Raw genomic sequence first — 18053 nt, forward strand, 5'->3', positions numbered from 1 at the left:
TTTTTGAGTCATGGCCCTGTTCTTTGGTGCAGTCTTTCCACAACAGCTGACGCTTTAAGAGCCTATACATGTCCCTTAATTAGAACACTGATAGAATAAACACAACTCCTTTTTTTCCATCCCAGAAAAAGAAAGGTTTTGTGTATATAATTATACAGAATTTAGCTTATAGATTTATAGCAGTATTGAGTAATAATGTGAGTTGTGTACATAATTACATACGGTCTAGTTTATGTAAATCTGTGGTAGTAATATCGATCTATTTATATATAAATATATATATATATACACATATATATATATACATATATATGCATTTTTCTTTTCTATCAACCAGGTATTCATTCTGGGACAGGAACCTATGTAAGCAACCATTCTGGAAAGATAACATTCGCGCGACGCCCAACACAAAACAGTAATTTAAAAAAAAAAAAACAACTTAAAATCCCCTAAAACTTGACTTCAAAACCTTGAGCTTTGGACGCGGCCAGCAGCCCACAAACACCCCGCCCGTCTCCTCAGGGCGCCATTTACCCGAGCGGGACTCCCTCAGGCCGGCACCGCCGCCCGTCCGCCCCTCACAGCACCGCTGCCAGGCAGAGCCGACACCGCCGCCACGGCTTTCCCTCTCCCTGCCCCGGCTCAGCCAATCAGCAGCCGGCTGAGGTGGGCGCGAGAGTGATTGACAGCAGGCGCTGGCCTGTCAGAGTGAGGCAGAGGGCAGCGGGGCGGGGCACGCGAGCTCTTTTAAAATGGCGGCCGTTGCGGGCCGTTAGGGCTGACGGGAGCGTTAGAGCACGAGGTGGGGCCGCCATGAGGGAGGAGCGGCGGCCCCCCCAGGGCCCTTCCTGAGGGTCGCGCACGGGGTGCTGCCGCCCCTCGGACCGGCCTCCGTCCTTCCTTTAGGCAGGAGGCGCCCTTGTTGGGCTCAGAGGCAGCTTTTTTGTGTCTTTTTTGGCTCATAACTGTTCTTGGAAGGCCTGTCTGGGCATTTAGGATAGGCTGTGGTGTAAGCATGTGCTTACTGTTGTGCTGGTTCCTGTTGGCCAATGTAATGCTTCAGTGAAATAAATCTGTTCTCAATTCCTGCTGTTGTAGTTCAGTTTTTACCCAGGCCTAATAACATAATTGTTAGTGCCATAACAAAAACAGGCCCTTCCCAAAGCAGTTGGGCTCTGAAGGCCTTGTGGTTTTAGCACTGCTTCAGAGCCCGTATTAAAGCTCCTCAGAGGTGCTGGAGGCACAGAGCTTTGATGGGCACGCATCAAGTGCACAGCTGTCAATAAAAAGTATGGAATTGGCATGGAAGTTCTTCAATTTGTTGCTATCCAAGTGTTGTAGCCAATTTTCCGTATCTAGCAAACCAAAGACTCTCACTGACAAGAAGCATGGAGCAGAAACTTCCTTCCTTACACACCTTGCCTAAACTGGTTTTGAATATACCAGAGAATCCCAAGAAATTTAGCTTAAGGACATGCAAATTCATCTTTATTACAAATATGTCCTAGAGTTTCTAGCAGTCTACTTTTTAATATATAGTATCATAAAATTGTATTTTAATAGAGCATATTAAATATTTATCTATTTGAGTTTCTTTTTTAAAAAGAAAAAGCTTATCTTTTTATCAATAATGGCACGATACACTCACTGTGTGTTTTACAAGTGATATGACACCATTTAAAAGTCCTGAATGGCCAAAAATGCTACTGCCTTCAAGATTAAATGCCACCACCTTTTTTGTTCAGGTGCCTGCTGGTTTTTTGACTGTATCTAACTCAGCTGTGAAACCTCTAATAGGAATGAATTAGAGGTATATTACAATAAACAAAGTTTTGTGTGTTTTATCTGTAACTCAGTGCCCTTGTTACCTTGGAGACTCCTCATTTTGTGGCAGAAAACCCCATGTGTTTCATTTGTTATTGCTAGTGGAAAGAATTGAAAGAACATGAGCAACGACTTCTAAGTGAAAAACCTCTTCAGCATTTTCTTTGAATTTCACAAATTTGACATCTCACTGGGCAGGTGACCGTGCACAACCATTTCTGAGGTACAACTTACAGTTTGCTGATGAGCAGCTGCTCAGCAAGGAATTTTAACCCATTGCAGTAATTCAACAGCAGCAGATCTTAAGGAAACACACAACTTTGCTGTCAGATCTTCCTCTTTATGGCATCACATGAAGAAAAGAAAATCAAAATAGCAAAAAAAGTCTTAGTTTTTATTTCTTATTAAACATCAAAGTCAGCTGTAGGAACTAAAGACTCAGTTGGTTTTCTTGCTGACCCCTCCCTATATAACAGAAATTAAGATCCTTTTCTTCTTTTGCTCCATGTGTGCTAATTGGGTATTAGAGCTCTCACTACTGCCTTGCCCACAGGTGTTAGCTGTTTCTTTCTGACAATCCAAATTGCTCAGTATAATTAAGTTTTACTATGAACAGCTGTTTCTAACCTGTATTTGTCTTGGATTCTGCTGTGACTTGTCAAATGTGATAAAGTCTGAGCTTAATATTTTTGAGTCTTTTCTAACAGTAAGGAAGTATTTACAAGGGAATACAATACTATATTTATATCAAACAGCTTATCGGATAACTTCAGGTATTCAAAAAAAGACTTGGCATAGCTGAAAACATGTCATGGCTAGAACAAATCTACTTATTGAACCCAGATAACGCTCTCAAAAACATAGCTTTTCTTGTATTAAAGCTAGAAGAGTCCTCAACAAGCAACCTTCTCAGCCAATCTTTTATTTTAAAAAGTTGATGTAGTTAATTTTATGCTTTTATACAACGTGTAATTGTGTCAAGTAACTTGGAACAGTTGCAGGGGACAAGCCTTCTCTGTTCCTCCTCCAGATAGGCACTGCCACCAGTGAATTCTGCCTTGCTTTCGTGTCTTCCCCTTTGTCTCACATAGTACTGGATTGCATTGTGCATTCAAAAGACACAGCTCATTTATCAGTAGCCATCATTTGTAAAGGTGATTCGTAAAGGAAGGAGAAGGTCAATGAACATTTTAATTCTCATTTCTAGGAGTGATAACTCTTCACAGCAAAGAGACAGTTTCAGTTATTACTCTCTCTTCTCCCCACCCCCATATATAAATACCACTTATCCAAAGACATGACATATTTTAATGCACTTATTTTTAATGAAGATTTACTAAAAGATGGGAAAGAGGACCAGGCTCAGAAGAACGTTTGTTATTTATCAGAGAACTTAGTTTTTACCGCCTTATTTAATCGGTACCATAGCACATACCTGTTAAACATTTAAGCCTGATAAATAGAAGCCTTTTGGGGGGTTATTTTACAAGAGTCATAAGTATTTGGCATAAATTCTGGTTAGAAAATTACCTAAAATTGCAAATAATGTGCTATTTGCCCTAAAGCTTTATTCAATTCCTCTTAATATAAAGGAGACACTGAGTTAGTTTCTTCATGAATGTCTTTTTGAAACTGTCACAAATCTGATGGATGAGGAATGAGGGCAGAGATGCCAAGATTATGACATTTATTCCTTTGGCTAAATTTGAAAACGTGAAAGAGGCCTTTTCTTACACATTTTATTTTATAGCACTGCATCAGACGGTTGCTTTTCTTTTCCTTTAAGTTATTTTAGGTAGCTGTAACACAGAAGTCCTTGATGTTTTTTAACTTCTGTTTCATTGGAATGCTAGCAAGCCCCAGCATATATTCCTGGAGTGGACTGCCACTGCAGTTGTAATATGTTTTAATAGAAGCATAAGATTTTTTTTTCCTTTTTTTCTTCTTTTTTTTTTTTTTTAATTCTTTTGGTCAGAGTAAATTTTACTATGGCCTGGAGCAGGAAAAGAGGGTATGTAGTATTTCTGCACTCTGACAGGTTTGATATGTAGGTAGTGGAAATACTTTAAAAGGAAGCAGACATCCTTTGAAGTTTAAACAAAGGTCTTTGTAGAAAACCTAGACATAATATGATTGTAAATCTAATTATACCAAGCTGTCCAGAAAGACTTAATTTCAGTCAGTCGGTCCACTTTCTTTCAGGTTCCAGTTCATCAAGTAGCTGTAATGCCTGTTTTGTAGGATCCTCCTAACAAGGCATCCCAGTGCCCGAAGGGTCTGTTTTCTTGAAAAGTACCATTTGCTCTTGTTCAGCTTTTTGCCTCTGAAGAGTTGCAATCCTTTTTAAATATAAAATCTGATATTGCTGGAAGAAGCATAAGGGGCAACAATGTAGAGAAATCATCATACAGAATTGTTTTCTTTCCTTTGTAAACCACTTCAAGACACACATATGATTTTTAACATGCAGATGTGCAATGAATATGAAAAGAATATCAATTCTGAAGCATGTTCTGTGCTCACCTAGATGAACGTGAATATCAACAGTTTTATTGAAGTAAATTGAACTAAACCAACTTTAAACCAATATCGCTGAGTACAGTGAAGTAAAATGTTTATAATGAGGTGTATAAAATCTCTTCATTTTTTTCCATCATGACCTCCAGAGCTATTGCTTTCTTCCACCTTTATATCTTGCTCTCAAAACCCTGTGCGACAAACCCTACCTTTAATCAATGAAATGGCTGTTCTCTGGGAATGCAGCTGACCCAGAGAAGGGAAGGAGCAGCTTGGAATTGCTGAAAAAAGTAACACTGCAGAGGGTTGGTGAAAGAAGAGCTAAATGTCAGAAAATAGAAGGGAAGATAGTACGGGAAGGAGGGAAGAGCTGCAGAAGATGGAGAATCCTTTCCTTTAGTACTGCAGTATTTTGATTCTACACAGTTACACAATGCTTTTCCATCTGTTTTTTTAGGCAGACAATAACCTGAAATGACAGCATATCCCCTGCATGTCTGCAACAGCAGCAATTAAAGAAATTTGGCTTTTCTGGCACTTTTGAAATACTTTTGTAACAAAACTCGAGACCAGAATTTTCTTTCCACACTGATGTGAAGCACAAGGAGCTGCAGAGCAGGCTTCCTTTAGTCATACCACTGGTGTCCCAGTCCTCACCGGAGGACTTGGAAAGGTCAGAGGTGGTTCCATCTCAGTCACTGCTCAGTTTTTGGTTTCTTTGCAAATCCTGTCAGAAAATATTTTAATTTATGGTAGTTTCTGTGGAAGTTTTATAGCATGGTTTCAGCATTGGAACCAAACAGGCATCAAACTGTAAAGTCTTTGGTCATATCTGATCTGACCTAGATATTAACTGAAGGTTTACAAGGTAGACTAAAGATTTACCTATTGAATATTTAATCATTCTGGAAATAAATTATATTGAGTGCAGCAGGGGAGAACAAGGTTCAGTTTTTATTTTTCCTAGAATGAAATATTTAAAGTATGTTCATGGTAGCTTAAAAAGTGGAGTGTTCGCTGTTTCCTTAGGCTATTCATACTTGACTTTGAATTCCAGTTTATTCTCACAATCCTGAAAGGCATTGATTTATCAAGCTCACATCCTTTTAATTTATTATCCAGCTGCTGTGAACTGCTAACTAGCTTTTAAGTCAGGAAGCTCAGGAAACTCAGGACTGTCAATGCCAATTACAATTAAACAACTTATGATACTTCCTTATAATTTTCTCTGTATTTTTCCTGAGACTTTAAGGAGATAGTGCTATGTTTAGAGACATAATTAAGGAAGTCTGAAACAATGCAACCTGCTTTTTTGTGGTTCTTTTGTTGATTCTTTCATACGCTTTCATATATTAGACACACATAGAAAGTCATCATTTATCTTTGTGTGTGTGTGTGTGTGTGTGTGTGGTAGTATTCACTGAGTAAGGCTAACAACATTATTTTTAAATGCCTTTTTTGTACCTAACTTGTGCTTTCCTTATGAGGCCAAGAGACATAATCAAAACTACAATGAAAAACTAAATCAGGAACCACCACACTGTGGACACCTATGAAGAAATCAAAGTACTCTGCAGCTTAGCTGTCCCTCCCCCATTTCTGGTTAGGTGTTACACCAATGAAACGGGAATTTAGCACAAACACTTTTGTGCCTCCTCAGTAAGCTTCAATACTTACTCAGCTCTGCCAGCTCCAAAAGCATGGATGTAGCGGTGCGTGACGGGCCAATGCCAGTGTTAAGTGATCCCAGTTTGCTGAAAAGTCTGGCACAGCATTCTGCTGACAGGCCTGTGGGAGAACATGGGTAAAGAACGACTGCAAGACCTTCCCTGGAAAGCCACTAGGTGGGATTAGCTGATCTTAACAGAAGGACTGTCAGCCACGGCTGTTCTTATTTTGAGCAAGGCCTGCAACTCCCTTCTCCCATCAGTTGCAGATGGTGCAACATCGTCCACACCACGTCGAGGTCTTGACGAATGGGGGATTTTCAATGCTCCTGCCCACACAGGGCACCAGGGAGAAGCCACCCTCCTTCCCATGCCACAGGAGGCGAAGGCCTGCTGTGAGGGCTGCCCTTCAGACAGGGCAACCCTCCCAAACAGGGAGCGCAGTAAGCTCGTTACATCAAAAACCCCAGGGAACAAGGGTAAAAAAGTTTCAGACCACCTTGCTAACATAAAAGCTAATAACGAAAAGCCTCATTAAAAATAAACCATAAGTCAGGCATTTGCCAGAGTCAGAGAATTGACACATAATAAAGAAAGGGCCTTTGGGGAAAGATACCTCTCTTACGAAGAAAGGCTGAGAGAGCTGGGGATATTCAGCCTGAAGAGAAGGCTCTGGGGTGACTTTATTGCAGCCTTTCAATACTTAAAGAGGGCTTATAAAAAAGATGGAGAGCGACAGACAGACAGTGATAGGACAAGGGGGAATAGTTTAAAAGAGGGGAGATTTAGATTAGAGGTCCACTCAGAGAGTGGTGAGGCACTAGAACAGGCTGCCCAGAGAAGCTGTCAATGCCCCATTCTTGGAGGTGTTCAAGGACAGGTTGAACTAGGCCCTGACTAACCTGATCGAGTGGGAGGTGTCCGTGCCCATGGCAGGGTTGGAACTGGGAAATCTTTAAGGTCTCTTTCAACCCAAACCATTCTATGGTTCCGTGATTAGCCATAGCTTTATATATATATGTGTATGTGTGTGTGTATCAGCAATATTAAAAAAAAAAAAAAAAAAAAAAAAAAGAGATTTCCACAGTAAAGCCATTAATTTTCACAATTATTTTTTACAGGAAATATATCCTCACATTAGTCCTAAACTGAGGGATCAAAAGAAGCCGCTTTATGAGGAATTAGTAAACTTAAAGTAACAAACTGGCAAGGCTGGACATATTCAAGGCTAAAGAAACTCCAGCATGATACTGTGGGACTGAGAGGTGTAATGTGTAATAAATTTTTGAAAGCAGCCATTGTACCGGAAGAATGGTGCCAAATGAACCATTTTCAGAAGAATCCCAGCATGAATGTGTGGAAAGCACTAAATCTGAGTTCCATACCAGGAACATCTGAGAATTCTAAGGCTAAGTGGAGAAAAGGCATGCAAAATGAATATTCATTGTTCCCTGTAGTAAAAGAAGGGAAGAACAGCTAATTTAATCATCAGACAGTCATTTTAAAATAAAGTGCCTTTCTGTATAAGTCGTAACTAATGTTGCCATTGAACCATTTAGAGGCCAGACAGAGAAGTTAAAATAGGAATAAGAAAAGTTCAGGTAGGGTAAATTCACTGGTGAGCATTGCACTTGATGTAATGAATGCAGGCTTCAAAACAGGAACATCATGAATTGTTGCTTATGGAAATTTTTGAAACTACATCAAGACTCTGCCTGTACCCATACCCTGCCCCTAAGCACTCACTGTTGCTCATTGGCAGAGAATGATATTGGGCTAAACGACCTTTGGATATTGCCAAGTTCATTCCTTTGTTCCCATATTGCTGAAAAAAAATTGGCCCTCCACTATAAGCTCAGGGCCCTCAAAGGTAATTAAGCTGCTAACAGTGTCTGGTTGTAAAGGATATGCTTGTCTCAGCTCTGAATCAAGAGTCCAAGTTTCCTAAAAAATAATGGGAGTAGTTGTATTCACAGGAAGAGACCTTGGGAAGCCAGATGAAAGGTGCATTACCTAAACTAGCAAAAAGCTAGGTAGAAATGCAAGTGGCAGCACAGAAGGAACTGGCTGTAGGCAGTTGTCTGAATAGATTTGAAAAGCTATGAAAAATAAAGCTGCACAGTTTATGGCCTGTAAGATTCTTCAAATCATAATTCAGTGCAAGTTCCTTAGTGATCAGGATGTTTATTTCTGAACACCATCATTACGTTGCCGCAGGCACAAGATATTGGGGAGATCAGGGAATGGAAGGGAGTATATCATATTTAGTCTTGTTCCATGTGAAGCCAGTAACAAAGCCACTGTTGATTTTAGCTGGAAGAAATGTAACGGAATGGTGTTGTTATAATAAAAAAGCTTGGAGTACTATGTACTTGGTGGTGGGTCTGGTGAATTGCTGAGAATGTGTCCTGCTGGGGTATTTTTAAATATGCATTGCAAGTAAAGTGATTAAAAAAAAAAAAAATCTAAACTTTTAGGTAACCTATTTTTTTGTTAGGATCAAATGTGTTTTTTTGTATAAGCAGATGTCTCACTCCTGTCCCACGTTCCTTTCCTGCTCAGATATAGCGAGCTCACAACTAACGTCACAAATTCAGTGTCTTTTCCATAAGAAAAAAATGGTTGTTGCCAACATAGATTTATATTTAATTGCAGGATTGAGTACTGTCTGTGAGAGAGATTTTAACACATACATTCCCTAAACTGAAAATGCAAACTAGAAAGTTATTGAGGGAAAGTAATTTCTATAACTGGTTTGGGTGGATATTTTCAGCTTGCTTGTAAAAAAACGCTTTACAAGTCATAAAAACCTCATTATAATTTTGAAATGTATTTCATGACTATGTATCAGGTCTACTGCCTGTATAATTTTCAATACTTTAACAGTTTAGGAGTTACTGGAATTGCTCAAAGATATCAGAAATAGAAATGCTCCATTCCTCACTGGAATTTCAGTTTGCTGGCCAAGCAGAAATACTGCTTTCTTCAGTATTACTGCTTTTCAAGTTTTTGAAAGACATTTCTAGTCTAACCCTGGTCTGCAAATGATCAAATTGTACAAATAACTATTTAGAATGACAATTGAGTTGTTCTTATGGTGTGACCAAAGCAGTCTGCTAGCCAACATAAGTTGGGCGTAATGCCTAAAAAATAAAATAAAATAAAAAAATAAAGTGTCACCTTTTCCATGCAATTGTCAGTGCTCAATGGCTGATGCACTGAATGAGGAGAGGTTATGTTTACCTCTGTTTGTCCAGGTCATGTCCTAATCTATTACACACCTTGATTTCCAGAGGAGCTTCCCAAACTTTGTGGAAGACCAAGGAATGGGATACAGCAACATGACTGTAAATGTCATGAGCTACATCTTCAAGTATACTTTAGGCCTTAGACACCTTCCAGTCTGGAGCGATTCTCAGCCCTGAGTAATGCATTCAGTCTTCTCTTCCAAAACTTGGAAGAGTTAGATACCTCGGGAAGGACTCCTCGGAAACTGGCTGAGCTACAGCCTATGGAAAGTAACTCATGAATAACATGAGGTTTGGCATGGAAGTGAGAGTCTGGGGCATATTTGCATGAATCAGAGCCTAAGCTCATACTTCAGGCAAGTTGGTATGACTACAAAACAGGACAGGATCACAAGGGGGTATCTGTTCGGGTTTCACAAGCAACAGAGATGTGATAGCATGGTGTCAAACCAAATAGCCTTCTTCCCCTAGGGCTAGATGCAGTTACGTGTTTTCCACAGCTATAACACTTCAGGTTCTGGAGGCCACCAAGCAATCATTGGCTCCGGGCTACTTATACTGTGCACATTGCTTAGAACAACTCTGAATGAATGTGGTTGAAACCAGGAGCCTCCCTGCTCCTGAGCATTTCCTTGGAGTTAAGTATAATCTTGTTCACAAATGGAAATGGCAAAAGTTACTGTGTTTAACACCTAACCCTAACTACCTAAATCTTTCAGCCAAGGGTGCAGGATACCTCTCGTTATCTTTACACCCACATATCCCCATTTTTGAGTAGAATTACTTACTAATTTCTTTTCTACTATGTGGCAGTAACGGACCCACTCTTCCCTGTGCTTCTGTGTAGTGCTACATGGAAGTGTGCAGGTGTTGTCAACAAAACTGCAAGAAAACAGGTGCAAGTCTGAGTCTGGCCTAAGACTATGCAGAACATTAGCTTTGTACAGAACATTGTAGCTTGACAAGTTTAGCAGAGCATAACCTTTAAATTTGCTGGTATTCTTAATTATATAAAGTAGTATATTTCCTTAGCCTCACAGAAAACTCGGGTTTCACAGGCAATGAAGTTGCCTTCTGGTAAGGACCCATGTTTTCATTTGTTTGGTATGTTCAATGCAAGAAACTCACAACCTTATGCAAATATTAACCAAGTCTGGCATCTGGAAAGAAGACAGGAAGATTATTGTTGTCTCAGTTACAGACATGGGAGACATATGAAAGAATTAAAAAAAAAAAAAAGAAAGAAAAACTAAAGGCAATGGTTAGTTACAGCAGGTATCTGAACACTTCACCAAAAAATCCCACTACACCAAAGCAGCAAATCTTTGATCCAACCTGATAGCCTCTTCCTTATATCTGCCTGAAAGTTTGTGTTGTGTCAAAGTAGGAAAACATCCCAAACTTAGCATTTCTAGTTCCTGACTAAGCCTAGGTACCTGGTTCCCACTCAGAACCACACTGAGGCCCACGGACCATGAGGACCAACAGCCCTCTTCGGGGTGCCAAACACACTGAGCCCCAAGAGAACCTGCTCCAGCCCTGAGGGAACAGGGAGCCATTTTGTCCTTCAAACTTGGAGCCACAGGTGCTGCCCAACCTGATAAAAGTACTTCAGTCATCAACTGACCTAATCATGAGAGAAAATTAGGAAAGGTGAAGGGCAGCCACCTCATAGTTTTATCAAAAGTTTGGTGATTCTCCTGAAGGCAGACTGAGAAAGCCCTAGGACCAGACCTCCCATGTCCCCAGAAATGCTGTAGACATCACATTAGTGCACACCTAAGAACACAGGATTGCCATTTCCACTCAAGTGCTGCTCCATGAAGGAATTCAAGGTTTTCAGTAACAAATGGGCTAGGCCAGGTCTACTTTAAAATTCTGGCCAGGTGAATCTATGAAAGGAGGTCATAGAATAGGTTTGTCTATTCGTGTGGTGCTCGTCCATATTACTTGGCTGTTTGCATGATCCCAGGCGCAGCCCACATTAAGTAGTGCTCTCTTGGAGCTCGCCTTGGGACAGCACAGGCTGGGGAGTGCTTCCAAGAGCTGTGAGAGGCGCAGCCACGCTGTGCTGGTGAGGGTGTTGCTATATAGGCATGAGTCACAGCGAACCACCACTGTGTCAAAAGATGGACTCTAGCCCATTTTATTGAGCAGTTTAGATTACAGCCTGTGGCATTTATGGTGTAATTCTCGATTTAAACAGCTTAATTTGCCTTCCCTTAGTCTCAGCCCTAACACAACCTCATTTCAGCCCCCCTAAACTCCAGCTGGGAACAAGAGAGCAGACACATTGTGCCCAGCATGCCAAACCAAGCAGTGTCTCAGTCTTCACACGCACACAGCCCTCACTGACTGGTCCTACAGCATGCTTAATATGCCCTGATTTTGCAAGTAAAAAAAACCTACATTACCTACCCCCCCACACTTTCACTGCCTTAACACCTAAAGCTGGGTGCCTAGTCTGAATGTGATTCATTGTAGGGGACTGGGCAGCTGAGTTGCTCAAAATCACGCTATCACAGAGCAGACAGTGATTCTTTTCCAGTTCATAGATATGCTATAAAGAAGAGGTAGCAAGTAAAACGTGGGCACAGGGCTTGATAAAGTACTCTAATAAATGGGGAAACAAACAAACAAACAAAAAAATCAACAAAGCACCTCACAAAAAGATTTCTAACCTGTGAGACAGAAGCTGTTTTAAGTGTAAAATCTCCAGTTCTGTCCCAGACAGAGCTGCTGTGCTGCAGTCAGTGTAACTGTGATTTAGGTATCCTAAAGATTGCCCCATTTCCTCCCCTTCACCCTCTGCACTCAGGACTGTACCCTAAGCTTTCCCTTGACTTCAGAAGTGAAGCTGTGGCATGATATACAGACAAGAATTGAGTTTTAAGAAAACATGCCAAAAAACAGCCCTCAAATACTTTGTGATATATTCACAAAGTAGAGGAGATAGTTTACTTTATCAGTGCAGTATCCTGAAAGATTTTTGTAAGGCTTACCAGAAAGTGCAATGCACTCCAGCAAAGAGCCAGCCGTAGGTAGCATCTTCCCTTCAGAGCAGGAAGCCTGTTTTTGGCAATTAAGTGCTTAGTGAGATCAGTCCTGAGCAATTACAAAGCCCACATCACAACTCGCTTTGAGTGTCACCTGAGAGCTTTTCAATTTCAATGGTAAAAGGAGATGCTAGCTATCTAGACCGTCTAACACAGTTCTGGATCATTCAGTGGTGTGAGACACTTTATTTAGTGTGAGAACATGCAGTAAATAATACATAGAGATCGCAGCTGTAATGTTTCTTGTAGATGCAGCTTGCTTTCTAAAACCTGTCTGGATGATGTCAAGTCACACAGGTTTAATCCCCCCCCCCCCCCCGACTACAGCAAGTATTGCTGATTTTTTTTTCATTAAAAGCCTCAATGGTATTTCTATGTAGCACTCTCCTTCAGCACAGGAGGACCCAAAGGTGAAATCAAGCAGCAGATGACTGCTGTGCTCACCCACAAAATGAGTAATCATTTACGCTCCGAGCTAAAATAAACACAAACAGAAAGCTCAGTGTTCTAATGGCTTTCTCCATTTAGCAACTTTTTTTTTTTCTTTTAAACACACGTTTTGTAAAAACATTTCGAGCCTTATGAATGCCCATTTTATTTTTGTTTTCTTTGGAAAGCCTGAAGTGAAATATCTATCCTTTTCACTCGATGTCTTCACTACTTGCATTTCCCAGTGGCACTGGGGTGATGGTTACACTCCCCCATTACACATCGAGGTTTAACCACACAACTTTTCAAAACAGCCCCACCACTAGAAGACCTGCAGCTTCATACTTACTCTTCCCATCACCACTGCTTACAGTCACCAATGAACAACGCTGCTCCTAAACACACACAATTTTAAGCAGTGGAGCTACTCCACAGTTTTCCGCGGTTTTCTTTTATAAGTAGCTCCTTCATTTCAATGGCATGATAGTTTGAGCTCAAGCCTGAAATGCAATGCTCCACCTAGGGCAAGTGCTTATTTTTACTCAAGCAATTACAGAAAAAAGTTGACATTGACATTTACCAAAATATTTCAGAGCACATACACCACCCACTGAGCTGAACATGAGAATTCATGCCTGACTTTCACAAAATTTCCAGATCTCTTCTAGAATTACTGTTGGTAGGAAAAACTCCTTACCACACAGCAGAACTTCTCTGCCTTTACCTATGCTATTACTTGTCTCTGATGAATGGACACAGCAGGACAGCCTAGGCTATTTCATAGTATTTCATAAGCTTCTTAAAACTTTATGCTTTGAAGGAAAATTCTCTTCTAATGCTTCTGGAAGTCCGCAAGGAGCTGGCTTCATTTCTTCTGTAGAGACCCCTATGAAAATCCCAGTTTAGTCCCCCAGATTAATCCGAATGCTTCCTGCTCAACACCATCAGCAAAGCTGTTCCTAGAGCAGGAACTTTTCTCTGCCTTCCAACAATCCCACTTACAATCTGGTTACTGGTCATGACCCCGCTGTTTATTGTATAAGTGAATCATAAGAATTATTGGAATTCTTATAAATCCCAGCTAAATAAAGGGGAAAATAAAAGCCCACCTGTAATCAGACACCGTGTAACTGCATGTTAATGGGCTGTTCACTGCCCTTCTGGGATATGTAAGAGAAATGCTACAGCATTATACACCATATCAAGAGACCATTAGACATTTTCAAATGAATAAATTCTATTTATATAATTACAGTAGTGACTACAGTTCATACCTTATGCACAGCAAGTAAAAAAACACATTGGAATTTAATGTAAATATTACTAATGCATACACTATGAAAAAGCAATTCATGTTGATTTAAAAAAAAAAAAAACACCTTAACTTTAAAAGGGTTACCAGCCACAGTTACGTGGAGCATTACAATCTTTGAAAGCAGAACAGAAGCTGTTTACAAGTACCCAACAGTAATTGATATCCAGCTGCTTAGGAGCTAGGCTGCAGACTGATCGTGTACTGAAAGCTAGGCTGAAATCCCCTCTCAGTTGATGACTGCAGCAATAATGCTGTTGTTTCCTATGAGACTGGAATTTCACCCCGGTCTTTACATTCTTTGTCGGTTATAACAGAGGAGCCAGAAGAAGAAAGATTAGAGGGCGGCCAAAGAGGCTCACAGTTCAAGAACCCAATCTTCAAACAGCTGTAGGTCTAGAGGAGGGAGTAGCGGGGGTAGAATATAGTTAATCAGAGTCTTCCTGTAGAAACAGGAAAAAATGGAAACTGGTAGCAGAGCTGATCAGGATACTGAACACGGCTGAGAAAGAAGTGAATCTGAGCTTGAGTCCTTGGAAAAGACACCATAGTATTTGCCTTTAACTAGAAAAGAAGGTGAGCATAGTGCATGAACGTGTAAGTGCGTGTATAGCATGCCATTCCAGGAACTGAACAATTTCTCTGCATACATTAAGACATTGCCAAAGAAAAATGACAACAAAACAATGTTTTGTAGCACTGAAACAATTAGTTAGATGAACTTGATTTCAAATCCAGCTTTACACATTCTTGATAGAAAGGCATCAACACTGGGGATTTTTAGCACCGACTGCTGGCTTACAACTTATTTGCAAGGGATGAGTATAAAAATATGTCTTCTTTCACGAAGAGGCATCCTGTTTTAAGGCAATATCCAAAACAATACAGTGACCACAGGAACCACACCAACAACGCCTGATGCTTTACAGCACCCACGTAGTTCCAGTTACTGTGGGAAAGTGGGAACTAGATGGGCATTCATATTTGTTTTCCTTCTCCTCCCAGCCACATGCCCTGAAAGACTGGAAATCTGCAATATTTATATGTCACTAGCTTTCAAAAAGCAAACTGGTTTTCTCCCATACCAACGAGAACCCCTCTGTAGCCATACCAACCACCACCAGCAGCAAGGAGAATGCTGAGGTATTGCAGACTTTCCTTGAAAGTTGTTCGATACGTAGCAAGTGTTTATTCAATCAATACAAATGAGAAATTTGTGAGCACTTCCCAGAAGGGAACTCAGAGGACCACAGCCGGATACACTACTGCAGCACAGAGCACCCAGGCGAGGGCTGCTTTTGGCTATCAGAGAGAGGCAGTTTACCTACTTGTATCTCCCCTAAAGGATATTCTTAAAAAGACAGTAACTTTTGAATATTAAGCATATCTGTCAAAGTAAGAGGCAAGTAGTTTGTTCTCCATATCCACCGCTTTGTGGCACTGCACCATCCATTTTATCAATAGCTGAGGCACTCAGGTATGCAGCTAAGAAATTAAAGCACGTGAAGGATATCAGCAGAATCAGTTATGGCTAAAGGCAAGGAGCAGAACTGCATCGCACCCCTACTTTTTAGTGATTTTAAGGGTGCGCGAGAATGTACCGACTGAGATTTTCAGGAAATCTATTACTCGGCTTACACAGTAAGCTATGCCTCATGCGCTGTATGCCAGACACAGCGGTCCTGGAAAACAGCACACAAGGTTAAGAAACGTTACACAACGCCGGTGAGTAATTTGTGCTTTTATAAATACAGTAGTGTACATCCTATATACAGGCGCCGTCCGCAGGCCCTCGGGAACGCCGTCAGCCCGCCATCCACAGCAAGAAGGTGACGAGGATGGTGGGCAGCGTGGTGGAGGGCGCCAGGCCCAGGCAGACCACCGCCGCCAAGCCCACCAGCACCGAGGCGAGCACGCTCCTCTGGTCGCGGATGATCATCTTCACCGTCTCGCAGAACTGCAAAAAAAAAAAACAAGCGGACAAACGCAGGGCGGCGGGGTTAGAGGGGCAGGAGGCGACACCTGAGGGGCTTCTCCCCGCTACGCCCCCTGTCTCCCCGCTGCCCCCCTACCTTGTCGGTCTGCAGGCTGACCGGGGCGCCGTAGCGGCAGTAGGTGACGAAGTGCTCGCAGTTGTTCCAGAGCAGGCTGTAGGCCGTGGCTCCCACCAGCTTCTCGGCACGGCGGGCGGCCTCCTCGCTGCCCAGCAGGCGGTCCTTGAAGAGCCGGTCCATGTGGTTGACCAGGATGCTGCCGCCGTAGGCGAAGTCCTCCACCGTATCCACGCGGATGCTGGCCGTCTTGGTGACGACGCCCAGGATGAGGCGCTTGTTGGTCACCACCCGCTGGATCTGCCGCCGGTCGTCGGTGAGGGCGGGCAGGATGTCGGGCATCAGGTGTGCCACGCGGTTCTCGCCCAGGTAGATGCCGAAGTGGACGAAGAGGGTGCGCGGCACCTCCAGCAGGTCGCCCCGCTGCAAGCACCCGGCGGCGGGCGGTGCTGGTGCCGGTGCCGGTGCCGTTGCCGGCGGCGGCTCCCCCCGGTCGGTGTCGGTGCCGGTGCCGGCGGCGGGCAGCGGCCGGAGGTGTGCGAGGAGCAGCAGCTTCTCCAGCAGCAGCGCGGCCGCCTGCGGCACCGCCTTCTTCATGGCCGGCCGGCCGCGGGACACCTCGGCGCCGCCGAAAGGGCCCCGGCCCCCGGCCCCGCTTTTCTAGGCTGCCGGGCGCGGCGGGGCGGGGCGGCCACCGGGGCCAGCCCACAGGGCCAGCGGCGAGCCGAGGGAGGCGAGCTGGGAGAGACCGCCCCGCCCGGCCCCGGGGGAGCCGCCTCGGTGGAGCCGAGGGGTAAATCCTGCCCTCGGAGCCGCGGAGGAGCCGCTCTCTGCGGCCACAGTCCCCCCCCGGTCCCTGCAACCCGCCGTGGCTGAAGGTGCGGCTTTCCCCATCCCGCCGCCTTCCAGCAGGTTGGCCGTGGCTGCTGCAGCGCCCCGTGGAGTATCAGCGAAGCAGGAGCAACGCTGGTGTCTAACACCACCCCGCCTCACCGGAGACAAACCCATTTCACACAGCAAGGTGCTTTTTTGCTCCCCACTTGCTTTCTGTGATCCACTTGCAGTGTGGCTTCAGGCCAAGACGCTGCTTATAAGGCTCTCCAGCAGTACGACTCCTTCAATCACTCCACTCCTTTCAATCACTCCAGCAAAATAAATAAATAAATAAATAAATAAACGTTTCGACATCCCCGGCACAAATAAAAGGCAGAGGGGACAGGCAGGACCCGGCAGGTGAGAGCCTCCTACCACCTGAGGCCAGGCCCAGGGAGGATCCTGGGGACAGGACCGATGAAGCTTATCATTGACCCAGAGCAATTTTTCCACCACTCCCCAGTGAAGAAAATGTGTCATGGGTGTGGGTTCCTCTGCTGCTCATCAACAGGAAACGAGCACTGGTATCACCCTCCCCCTTTCCTCCTGATCCCAGCAGAAAAGGAGCTTCCTGGGAAACTCCAGGTTATTCTGTGCATGGTTCAGCTGCAGAGAGAGGTCCACAGTAACCTTGTTTAGCAACTGGTAACAAGTGCTGGGGCTCTGGCCTGTAATCAATGGGATCAGGCATTTGGGATTTTCTCTGGAGAGTCTCAGCCAAATTTTTATGCAACAGAGGCTTAGGTCTCTTTCAAGCCCCCTCCTGCATCTCACACCCCTCACAAAGGAGGAAATACCTCATAGATGTGGTTCATGGTGGTGGTAGGAACCCTGTGGATTAGCCACCAGCCATGCAACTACTTAAGATCTTTAAATGTCTGGATTTTAAAACATATTTGGAAGGTCTGAGGCTTTTGCTCATGCCCACAAGTAAATAAAAACAGGCACAGAGTTTTTTCTTTGCATTTGAGTACATTTTTAAAGTTTTGGAGAAAAATAAGAGATTAAAAACATGACCTACACAACAGAAGGGAGAGGAATTCAGCTAACTCCCTGACAGAAACCGCTATTTCCTA

The 18053-nt window shown here is 43.1% G+C and overlaps 1 protein-coding gene across 1 annotated transcript; it reads right to left on the reverse strand.

The window, feature by feature from the left end:
- Positions 1 to 15857: 15857 nt before the first annotated feature.
- LRAT (lecithin retinol acyltransferase) lies at positions 15858 to 16701 on the reverse strand. The gene is made up of 2 exons (XM_032187351.1): positions 16126 to 16701; positions 15858 to 16010 (listed from the first exon to the last, which is right to left on the reverse strand). Exons 1-2 carry the CDS (start codon positions 16699 to 16701, stop codon positions 15858 to 15860), a joined length of 729 nt encoding a protein of 242 aa, XP_032043242.1.
- Between the last annotated feature and the right edge of the window lie 1352 nt (positions 16702 to 18053).

Source organism: Aythya fuligula, chromosome 4, assembly GCF_009819795.1.
Source record: "Aythya fuligula isolate bAytFul2 chromosome 4, bAytFul2.pri, whole genome shotgun sequence".
In the NCBI taxonomy this organism is placed as follows: domain Eukaryota; kingdom Metazoa; phylum Chordata; class Aves; order Anseriformes; family Anatidae; genus Aythya; species Aythya fuligula.

Coding starts and splice junctions, on each gene's coding strand:
- LRAT (XM_032187351.1), bottom strand. CDS start 16,701: ATGAAGAAGGCGGTGCCGCAGGCGGCCGCGCTGCTGCTGGAGAAGCTG. Junction 16,011..16,125: donor TCAGCCTGCAGACCGACAAG/GTAGGGGGGCAG, acceptor TTTTTTTTGCAG/TTCTGCGAGACGGTGAAGAT.